Genomic DNA, 12,079 nt, shown 5'->3' on the forward strand with positions numbered 1-12,079 from the left:
ATTTAAATAAGTAATAGGCTGAGAATATATATTTCCAAGATTGAATACTATAGTTTTTAGTGTTAACTATTCTGTGTACTTACTATATGTAATGGAAAATTAATAAACACTTTTAATATGAAGCTAATATTTTAAACCATTCCACATTCTTTTCATTTTTTCTTATACAGAAGGGAGGGAGAGGAAGCAGCTAATTGTAATAAACATTACAGTGCTAATTCACTCATGAGAATTGTGTTGATTTTTGCCCCGGAAGCATTTCCAAGGTTTTCAGATGGGTGTCAGTTCTACAGTGCCTTCCTTAACCTGCAGACCCACAGCCTACGTACAGCTGATTTTTCACAGCCTTTGCTTTTCATTTTTCCAGGGCTTCTATGTTTTCATTCCCTATAATGAGGTCATACATACCGCACATGACAGCCTTGTTCCTAATATGAATTATTCACAGCATGCAGCTGCCGGTCCTCCCACATGAGACTTGTATCCACAGTGGCATTCACTGAGGTGTCTGTCTGATGGTGTGATGTTTCAGGACTGCAGTATTTGGTGTTTCTCGGTTTGTTGTAATTTCATATTTTCACCCAAGTTTAGTCCGTTTCCCTTTTATTTTTGTGTCCTTCCTTTCTGTGTTCTCCCCACCTCTCTGCTTCACCTTTCTTTTAGCAAAGATGAGGATTTCTACCTTCAACATACATTGTTGGTCTTGTCTTCTGTTTTTGTTAGGAGGGACAGCAGTGTGATAAAAGAGGAAATCAAAGCCTTTCTTGCCAATCGGAGGATTTCCCAAGCAGTTGTTGCACAGGTAACAGGTAAGAGCCACAGAGCCCTTTATTCTAGAATCACGTCTCGTCTCTGCCGTCTGTGCAGATGTTGGAATACCGCTTACATTTCCGTGCTGCAGCCCTGTCAGCTTGGGCATGGTGACAGAAGCCTGGGGTTTAAACCAGAGCCTCTGGTGTCAAGGATACGCTCCAGTGACTTCCTAAAAAACTTGTGTTAGTAAATTTTGTAACATTAACAACAATATAATTAGTAATAAGAAGAACCCCTGTTTTGTAATTGAAAGGGGGTGTCGTTTCTTTTTGATTATGGTAGAACCTATGACAAGTTATCAGCTGCTGTCTGTTTAATATTTTTAAAAGCTTCACACTTCTCTAAGTTAAATCTAGGATTTTACCAATAAAAAGTGGCTCGTGAGGAAAAGCAAGTTTGGGAGGGTTTTTCTGTTTTAGTTATGGGGTTTGTCGTCATTAAAGCCTTGGTTTTGTTGTTGTTGTTTGTTGTTTTTTTGTTTTGGTTTTTTTCTTAGGACAGGGTTGCGTGCAGTCCACGCTAGACTCAGACGCAGACTCACTCCATGGCTGATAACAACCCTGAACTCCCGATCCTTTTGCAGCCCCTCCCAAGTGCTGGGCTATGTGCACCACCATTGCCTACTGAAGTTGTCTTTGGACCATTTCTGTATGTGAAACCTTTGTCCCATGCCTCCTGAGAAGAAAAGAGTCACCAGTGTCTTCTCTTTATTCTTCATATCCATCCCACTCTCCACCCAGCCCAGACCTCACCCACATGTGGTGTGTATGTGTCCTATCTACCCAGATCACATCTTAAACATGGAGTCCCTGAATGTGAGTGCAGGTGTGTCATCCCCATCGATGTGCTCTTCCTTACGTTCTTAGAGGATCCGCAAGCTCTTTCCAGTGCACTGCTGGGCTGTTACCCTGCTTAGTTACAGTTACAGTAATTGCCACCACCACCCTTTTTAGCGAGTGGCTGCAAACTTATGCCTTTGTGTGTTTCAACCCCCTGCCTCAGTTTTTGTACTCTTGTGGTTACGTACAAGTACCTAAACCGCAGTAGCTCTTCCAGCTCTGATGTTCATTCCTTCAATGGCCTAAACACTGGTAAATACTGAATCTTCTATTAAGAGGTTACTCTTGCTCATTAATTTGATTAAAATTGTAACTTCAGAGGTAAAAGTATTAAATTTTATCCCTATACCTAATGTCAGCCAACCCTTTATGATACCTATATGTACATACATGTATATATATTTTACTAGTAATTCATTTTTATAAATGTCTTTGTTACCTATAAATGACTTTTAAACATGTCCTTTAATATAAAAGTCTTACTGGTAAGGAAAGGTGTGAATTTAATTATTTTAAGTCTCTAGGTGTTTGCCAATAGGATGGATGAGATAATTTACTTATCTTTAATAAACTAAATTACAGTGTGTAACACACTATGAGGGTAAATCGTACGAGCTTTACTGAAACTCACGGTATGGTGGGTTATGCCATGACGGGTGTTGTCCTTCATATCTTTGCTGTAGCCTCTAAGACTACAAGCTGTGTATGTTCTGATTTGCAAAATTGAGAGGGAAAGCCAGACAAATTCGTGACATGACAGAACAGAATTGCAAAGTTGATTTTGTTCAGAAGAGAATATTTCTGAGTGTTGAATATACGGAACCTTGAATCATCTTATACTTCAATCTGTTTTAGTGCGTACATGCATGCATATATGTGTATGTTGGGAGTGAGGGGTTTTTTGGGTTTTTTTGTTTCGTTTTGTTTGGTTTTTGTTTCTCTATCATGTGTTCCAGGGATTAAAACTCAGGACATAATTCTTAGCAGCAAACACCTTTACCCACTGAGCCATCGTGCTCTTTTTTTTTTTATTATTTTCAAAGAATTTATTTATTATATGTATGTGAGCACACTGTCACTGTCTTCAGACACACCAGAAGAGGGCATCAGATCCCATTACAGATGGTTGTGAACTACCATGTGGTTGCTGGGAATTGAACTCAGGACTTTGGCAGGAACAATCAGTGCTCTTAACCACTAAGCCCTCTCTCCAGCCCCAGAAGTTCTTATAATGCATCCCCTATGCCTATTTTTTATTGCCATCTTTCTTATATTATATATATTCATGGCTGAATTAACTCCTTTTAGTTTTAAGAGTCCTGTTCATTTGCATACCTAATGCATTCTTATTTCCACGCCTCATCCTATTGGGGTGATATGTGGCATGAGCATACTGACTGTCCTTAGGTTTAATCCTCACGTGGGTGATGCAGTTTCTTCAGAGGGTCTGTCACTGTTTGCATACCTGGAACATTTCACCCCCACCTGCCTGGTAGAATTGGTTGAGGCATAAAGGAGCTCAAACCACACATTAACAGGTACACAAAGGGACTGTTTCTAGGATGTTTGATTGTTCAACAGTCACATACATTTTTGTGTTTAAGGAAGTTGCAGGGTTTTTGTTTTGTTTTAATCTACAAAGCAAGAGAGTGAGGAAATTAATAGCAGGCTAATTTATTTGCTATCTACTGGCTAACTCACTAAGTTGTGTCTCTCCTGTATGCTGAATTAGTCCCATTTGTGTCCCACCCTGTCTTGGAAGAACAGTAACTTAGTGATTGACCATTATCTACATAACACTGTTCTGTCATTCTGCGGCAGATTCTTTTCAAAGAAAAGAATGTTCACATCATTTCAGTTTCACTCTAATATGTGAGATCAACCTTAAGATAAAAATCAGAACGGATGGTGCCTAACAACAGAAAATGCTAAATAAAAAAGTGTAGCAAGGTGCCAAATTACGACACATGTGCTGTTCCAGAATCAAATGCAGAGGCTGCTTTTTATAGATTTGGAGGGCTTCTATAATAAGATAAACAAGAAGTGCAGGGGTGGGGTCTGTATAAATAATATCCTGCTGATAGGAGAAATGACAGTGTAAACAGGATATAATAACAGTGCCTGCTGAATTTCCAGCATGTTATTTGTAGATCCCGTCACAGTTGCAGCTGCTCCCACCGTGGGTAGATTTTACCTCTGTGAGAGGTCGGCCAAGATTCTAGCTTCTCACTAACAATGATAGGGTGGTGAGCAGAGCCTTGGCTTTAGGAATAAATACATGTATTTTATATTTACTGTCAGCAAAATGTTTTCTTAGGCTGTTAAAAGATTCCCAAAACAAATAAAAAGAAATGATCTCTGGGAAACATTGGGGACACTAAGAATAAATGAGTAAATAAATAGGCAAAGGTTGATGAAAGCTTACCAGCCAAAGAAATATACTAATTGGTGTCATGTCTTCTGAAAAAAATGAAGAAAAATGTTAGCATCTGAATCTGAAGAACTTTATAATGGTTGTGTTGAATTGTTAGGGTATAGTGGGAAAGCAGCAGATACTGAGATTCCGTTCTTTCTGACATCTAATCATGTGAACCAAAGCCTCACTTTCCTTATAAGTTGTGGGACTTTGACCAAATGATTGTTCTCTTAGTCCATTTAACCGAAATGTGATAAACTGAGTTGATAGTGTGGTATACAGACATAGACATGTATTTCTCACAGTTCTGGGGACCAGGAAACCCTGAGCTAAGGTAGCTTCCATGTCTGGGGACTGCTGGCTTTTCTGGCTTGTACACTACTACTATTTCTTGCTGTGTCTTCACATGGTGGAAGGGGTGAAGGGTCTCCCAGGCCCCTTAGGGTTCTAATCCTATTCCTGAAGGTCTCCCCATGTGACCTAGGCAACCCCTCTCTGAAAGGTCCCCACATGTAAACATCAACACCGTAAAAACAAAGATCTCAACAAAAGGCTTGGGGTGCACATAGACATTCACACCATAGCAATCCAGTTTTTTCCTAGTTGTCCAGTTCTAGCCCACTTTTAAACTACAAGTACATTTGACACTTGTATTTATTTGCGTCTAATCTTTTTACTTCCAGCTGTATTCAAACCACTTACTTTTCTCTAAAATGGAGAATGAAAATATTATATATGCATCAGTTGTTTTACAAAAAAAAATAGTGTTGCCGTCTTTCTTAATCAGAGAACTTTAGACCAGGTGGTATAAACCAACTAAGATATCAGTTTAAAAACCAAATTTTATTCTTTAGAACAGTGTTGTTCACAACAACATTGAACAGAAAGTTGGGAAATACCTCCTGTTCCACCATGCATACCCAGTCTCCTATATTTGTCACCTCCTTCAGGGGCACATTTGCTGCAGTCAGTGACCCTATGTTGATGTGTCATTGGGAACTAGCATTCCTAGTTGGCATTAGGCCCCCTCTTGGTACTGTACATGCTATAGGGTCAAACAACACACATCCACACTTACGGTATGATCTCACAGCCCTCAAAAGTGTTCTGTGCGCTGCTTGTTGGCTCTTTGACCTTTCCAATTCCTGCGACCATGGATCTTTGCCAAAGTGTGTTCGCACTGGAGTCAAGTCGTGGTGGCTTCCAGCAGGGTTCTTGTAGTTACTAGGGCAGTTAGGCTCCTGTGTGTTGCCGCCTAGCCCCTGCACTCCTTTTCTTGTAAAGCTGATAACACCTCCTTGTCTGGACACTGCACTTTATCAGTTCCCTATTCGTGGGTGTGTTACCTTCAAGGTTTGTGAGCTATGAAGAAAATTGTTATTAAAAATAATTTATATCTAAATTAGAATAGCAGTGTTGTTAGAGCATGTATCAGACTGTGGAATTGTCCTGTTATAATTGTCAAAAATAATTCATTTGCTCATTTGACAAGACTTTATCAGGATTTGGCTGGCTTTAAGTAGAAAGCCAGTTTGAAAGCTGTCTGTTATCTGTCCTCACAATAAGCAGCTTGTAGGTGGGCAGTCTGACTGTCTCCAGAGTAAATGTTTGCTGTAGGTCCTCTCTTCAGAGGCTTTCCCCAGCTCTGCCTATAGGCTCTCTATGCCACTCTTGTTAGTGTTTTGTGTATTTGGGCCTTCTCTTGGCTTACACGTCCTGCAAACTGTTTTTTCTTCTGTCTCCTTCAAATTCTGGGCAAACTGCTTGTAGCCAGCACATGAGGATATACCAGGAAGAAGCACCTCTTCCATGTGATGCCCGTGGTTTCTCACTCTGGTACTAAGAGTTCCGGAGGGAGCTTGTTGTAAACTAGCTCTGTAGTTACTGTAATGTGTGTGTCCCCTGGGCTTCCATCATCTCATGTACAGTGCAGAGGGTTGTAAGCTTCCGTGTGAAAGTTAGGTTGGCTGCCAGCCTTACAGTGGGAACCATGTCTCCTACTTGAACTTAAAGCAGAAGCCACGTTATACTGATTCACACGCCCAGAAGGCCTGCTAGCCATGGCCGAGGACAATACACAGGTGCGCTGCCCAGGCCTGACTGACTCAGCAGTTCTCAGTTCTCTTTCTTTCACCACCTCAGATTGAGAAACCAGCAAATAAACAACCCTGTCCCTAAAATGTAATGTCCCTTGTCAGGTACACTGTTCTCACCAGTACATAATCCACTCTTTCTTAACATTGGGAATAGAAAATGACGTGGGAGGTGGGGGCAGCAATGGCTCAGAGCAGAGGCCGTAGTTCTCCAAGCCTAGTGGCTTTGAGTTCCATCCTTGGAGCTCACTCGGCAGGAGGGGAGCTGACTCCTCAGAGTCATCCTCTGACTTCCACATGCATGCTGTGGCATGTACCTCACATACACATGAAGTCAATGAACATGCAGTTTTTTCTTTAAAGCTAGGCCTGGTGACACACACCTATAATCCCAAGCACTAAGAAGGTAGAGGCCATTGATTGTATCAGGGGTTCAGAATTATCCTTGGTCGAACTCATGATCAGCATGGACTGTGCGCTGTCAGGCCAAAAACAGACGATAAATGCTGACTGAAGGGGACAATGTCCTAGGAAGACAGTCAGGAGGCACTTCCTGTGAGATGACAACAGGCCCAAGGCTGAGCGGGAGCACAGGTGACGGTCTCGGGCCGATGCTTGGACAGCACCCTGCTTTTAGACTTTAAAGTGCCTGTCTATCCCTATCCAAAGTAACAGCGATATGAACTTGTTGCTATTTATGAGAAATTCTTAGCAATCGTCATTTTTTAATTCTGTATTTTTTTTTCCTTTTTCTTTTTTTTCGGAGCTGGGGACCGAACCCAGGGCCTTGCGTTTGCTAGGCAAGCGCTCTACCACTGAGCTAAATCCCCAACCCCTTTAATTCTGTATTTAAAAGACATGGAGTTTGCTGTGTCATCCCGGCTGACCTGGTATTCACTGTGTAGCTCAGCACGTCCTCAACCCCAGATCTTCCTTCCTCAACCTTCTAAGTGATAGACTCTAGTGCTACTGCGGTATTTGTAAAGCAATTTTTAAATTTAATGTTTTGAGTTTTGAGTCCTTTTAAAAACTAAAATATAGTGTTTTCTTAAAGGTATTTGTTTTCTTTTGACAACTTTTTTTTTTTGACAGAAAGATTGCCTTTTGTGCCTAATTTCTTCCACTACTTAGATAACACTAGTTTGACATGATTTTTTCCAGGAGATACCATGTCTTTGAAATAGTAATGTATAATAATATTAAGACCAATATCTCTTACATTTTGCTGATCTCTATATTCGGGCTCTGGTTTGGCCTAATTATTGGGCAGATGGCTGACATGAGTTCTAGGGCCAGTTCTGCTTGGTACTGGCATACACCCTGTAGGACAAACTTCCTTTTAAAAAGTTTTTATTTTTAGCTGTAATTGATGTGACACTTACCAAGTGCTAGATGCTATGCTAACTGCTTTATATAATTGAGAAACAGGCGTGAAGTCCCACAGTTACAGATAAGAAAACCAAGGGGAGGCAATGGCTGGGTTCCCCATCCTGTAGCTCTTGCTCACTGCAGTCAGGGTTCTTAAGCATAGGCAGGTCAGTGCGGAGAGAATGCATGTAGAGGGCCAAGGACATAATTAGAGCTGTGCAGGGCCTGGGTTCAGAATAAGCTTCATGTAGTTAATTACTTGCTTTCTAGAGCAGGGTTTCTCCGAGTAATTTTTCTAATTCCATACCCAAGAAAGGGTTGAGCCATGATTTGAATCCTGGCTCTGCTTAACTCTCGCCAGCCTTCAGTGCCCATTTATGGAGCTAGCCTACTCAAGACTAAATATGTTAACCACATTTGTAATATTCCTCAATATATAACATGAACTTGTAGAAGGAATAAATTAAAAAATATATTAACCCACGTGCACCTTTAAGTTTTTCAAACCTTAATTTTAATGATTTTTTTTAACACTTTAACCTCTCTTGTGGCTCAGCACTCAACAAAGGTAGGGAAGAAAGGATATGGGACCTGTTTAGAAAGGTTCTTTGGAGCAACTTCCATCTGTGTTGTCTGGAAATCGGCAGCTCAGTTCACAGGTCAGCAGGCAGTGATAGCTGGATCCACTTGCAAACACTTCACAGATACACTAGCAGCCCAGTTTGGTAGACAGACAGTTGGGTTAGCAACAGTGGTGACATGACCTACCAGAGACAGCCAGGCCTCAACCTCAGCTTGACTTAGCAGCAGGGACCCCGAGAGATGCCAGAAGTAGTTCTGGGCTATGCCTATCTCAGGGAATCGAAGATCAGTGAAGATGTGAGACCCGCAAGCACTGCACATCTAGCTGTATAAGCAAGCCTAGCTCTCTCTCCTTCTCGTTGTTGAGTCCTATTTATACCCTCCAAAAGCACGTGTCCTCTGCTTGCCTCAGCACATGCATCCAGTCAACCTGATTCCCCACAGAGTCCTGACAAATGGAGCTCAACTAAACAATGTAAGGTGGACCAATAACTGTGTGTTGTTAGCAAAGAATCTTTCATCACGTGTCCTTTCACACGTTTGCTTTAGCAGAACATCCTCTCTCCTATGTCTGCTTCACAAGCCTGCCCTAGTCTTTCACCTGTGTCCACTTCAGGACAATACTCCATGTGTTTGCCACAGCAAAACACCACCCAACACAACTGATTCTCCATAGAACCCTTCAGTTTCTACTTCACCCATCCATACCCCTTTTTGATGGGGCTTCACTTTTACCAGGACTGGATTTGAGCTCCTATGCAAAGGCTCTAGGCATGTGCTCTCCCTCCTGCATTAAGTTGATTTTCTATGTTAGAGAATTATATTACTGAGGGGTGGATTTCAGAGGAGGGTATGGTATTAAAGCTCTTTGCTTTATGTCACTCACTGTCTGCTACATTTTAGCACAGTAAACGTGCTCAACACTTATTTGATACATGGGCTATAATGACCATGTATCTCACAAGATAAGGTTTCTGCTTTAAACACACACACACACACACACACACACACACACACACACACACACACACACACACACACACACACATGGGAGTAAATCATCAGGCCCTTAATGCATGCTAGACAAGTGCTGTTCCACAGAGCTATGACAGTTCCAATCTATAATTGATTTACTTTAGTCTTTAAAATGTAACTCTTGTATTAGTAACATTCCTTTTTTCTTTTAAGTCCTCTAGTTTGACCATATAATTCATCTTCCAGGAGTTTATCCTACAGAAATACTTTCTTATATCTCGAAGGATGATGGTATAAGAATGTTTATTTTATGTGATATGGTAGCATAAAGCTATAAATAACCTGTGTCCATCAGACAGAAGCTGGTAGGTGAATTATGACTCATTTGCATTATGTGTTATTGTCAGTCCAGAAGTGAATAAGGCAAGTCTGTTTTAAGCAGAGTAAGAGAATTAGCTGGAGAGTATAGATAAAAATGACTGGGGGCTAGAGAGATGGCTCAGTGGTTAAGAGCACTGACTGCTCTTCCAAAGGTCCTGAGTTCAAATTCCAGCAACCACATGGTGGCTTATAACCATTTGTAATGGGATCAGATGCCCTCTTCTGGTGTGTCTGAACAGCTACAGTGTAATATAAATATAATAAATAAATAAATCTTTAAAAATGACTTAATTATTTTTCTTTTTTAATTTATACGACATGCATGAGTTCTATGTTTTGGAAAATGAAACCCAGACCCAATTTTTAAAATGTACACCCCATTACAATTTACAAAAAGAGTATGTCCTTGCGAAATTCAGTCTAAACCACTGCTTGTTTATGTACTGCCCGGTATCGGAATCACCAAGATGGCTTGCATATGCTTGGCCCAGGGAGTGGCACTATTAGAAGGTGTGGCCCTCTGTTGGAGTAGGTGGGTACTGTAAGACCTAGCTGCCTGGAAGTTAGTATTCTGCTAATGGCCTTCAGATGAAGATGTAGATCTTGCACCTTGCTTCTCCTGGAGTTTGGATGGTCGATACTGACTTGGTCAGATGCTCTGTTGCTGTTTCTTATATATTGCTGTAGACTAGTACAGAATGTTACTTTAGTTGACTTTCATATATTGAGTGAATTCTTCTCTCCCAACTTAAATTCCACTTAGTCGTGTATAATTTCTTTAATATGTGGTTGGGTTCAGTTTCCTGGTATTTTGTTGAGGATTTTTATGTATGCATTCATATTGGCTCTCAAGCCACAGTCCTTTTTTCTCTCAGTACTTTCATCCGGTCTGCTTGTGGGCAGCACTGCGTTTATGTTTGAGTTGGGCGTAGTTGGTAGTTTAGTTTTTTCCTCTAGAGTTTTGTTCACTTCATCCTGATTATAGATTTGGTTGACATACCACTGTTCACAGAATTTCCTATGACCCTTTTATCTCTGCAGAGATGAACCCCAGCCTCACTAGTGATTTAATAATTGAGTTTTTTTTTTTCTTTTGGTTAGTCTATCTAGCTAAAGGGTTCCTTGCAACTATAAGCTTCTGCCTTGGTCTCTTCATTGTGAAAGTTTATAATATATTTTTCTTTCTAACATCTCAAAATTATTTCATAATTTCCTCCTCAACTAAGCGGTTAGAAAAGTATTGTTTAATTTCTATGTGTTGTTGGTTGTTGGTTTTTTTTTGTCTTTTTCTCATTTAACTCAGTGTCTTCTGCATTTTAGGCCTGCACTCCGCCACTGCTGCTCCCACACACCGCTGATCCCATTGCAACTGGAGATCATAATCTGTTTATTCCTTCCAGAAATGGGGTCACCTTTCCTGGAGATTGTTCCCATGCACATTAACCTGTAGGTTGAGGACTGAGGGACATGTCATTCTCTAGGGTGCAGTAAATGTCACCTTGGTAAACATTTGAGAGTGACATGTTTTCTGCATGTGCTGGGTAGAATGTTTCCTAGGCTTTGTTTCCTGTGCATGTGTGGTTTCCTTACTGCTCTTTAATGATTTTATTTCTGGAAAGTGGGGTACTGATAAATGGGGTATTGGCAAGTGGGGTATCTGGAAGTGGGGCATTCGTCTTCCTTGTTTCTCCCTTCAACTCTCATCAGGTTTTTGTTGCATGGATTTTGAGGTTCTGTTAGATATGTTTATGTCTTTAATTATATCTTTCTTACGCATTGACTGTGTGTTTGTACTCAACACAGAGTCTCACTATGTATATGTAGCCCAGGCTTTTCGTAGTATTATTTTTTTTATTACAGTTTATTTTTTTCTAGTGGTGGCTGCTGTCTGCATGATCTGCATTTTTCCAGTTTTGCTTTCAACATATTTGTCTTTGAATATATTTCTTATAAACAGCATATAGTTGAATATATACTGATTTTTTTCTTCTCTCATAAAATACTTCTTGACTACAGCTTCCCCTCCCATCATTCCTCTCATTCTCTTGGCCCTCCCTTTCCCCCAAATCCATCCCCATACCCATCTCTCCCCAGAAAAGAGCAGGCCCCCGAGGGACATCTACTGAACACAGCATAACAAGATATAATAAGACCAAGCACCAACCTAGGTGGACAAGGCAACCCAGTAGGAGAAAAGGGGTTCTAAGGTCAGGCAAAATAGTCAGAGACATCCTCCACTCCCACTGTTAGGAGTACCCCCTCTAAAACATCAAGTCAATAACCATAACATGGATGGAGAAGACCTAGCGCAGACCCGTGCAGGTTCCACAATTGCCTCTTCTATCTCTATGAGCCCTGCTTAGATCATTCTGTGGGTCCATCCTCTCCCTGTGTTCTTGACCCCTCTGGCTCTCACAATTCCTCTGCCCATTCTTCTACATTTCCTGGGCTCTAAGAGGAGGAACCTAATGGAGACCTTCAACCTGGGCTCTCTCTTCACCTAATATCTAGCTGTGGATTTCCCTTCAGCTGATGATGACTGGACTAGGCACCAATCTATGAGTATAGGAGAACATCATTAGGGATCATTTCATAGACAACCCCATACCCCC

General features: G+C 41.0%; 1 protein-coding gene across 13 annotated transcripts in view; it reads left to right on the top strand.

The window, feature by feature from the left end:
• The window catches only part of Hmbox1 (homeobox containing 1), a 132,227-nt gene that overhangs the window by 56,509 nt on the left and 63,639 nt on the right, over positions 1-12,079 (top strand). For all 13 annotated transcript variants that reach the window (XM_032917938.1, XM_032917937.1, XM_032917936.1 and 10 more), the window contains exon 4: positions 724-809. In XM_032917938.1, the coding sequence (XP_032773829.1) occupies positions 724-809 (86 nt within the window). The remainder of the gene's footprint in view (positions 1-723; positions 810-12,079) is intronic.

This window comes from Rattus rattus, chromosome 12 (genome assembly GCF_011064425.1).
Source record: "Rattus rattus isolate New Zealand chromosome 12, Rrattus_CSIRO_v1, whole genome shotgun sequence".
Lineage (NCBI taxonomy): Eukaryota > Metazoa > Chordata > Mammalia > Rodentia > Muridae > Rattus > Rattus rattus.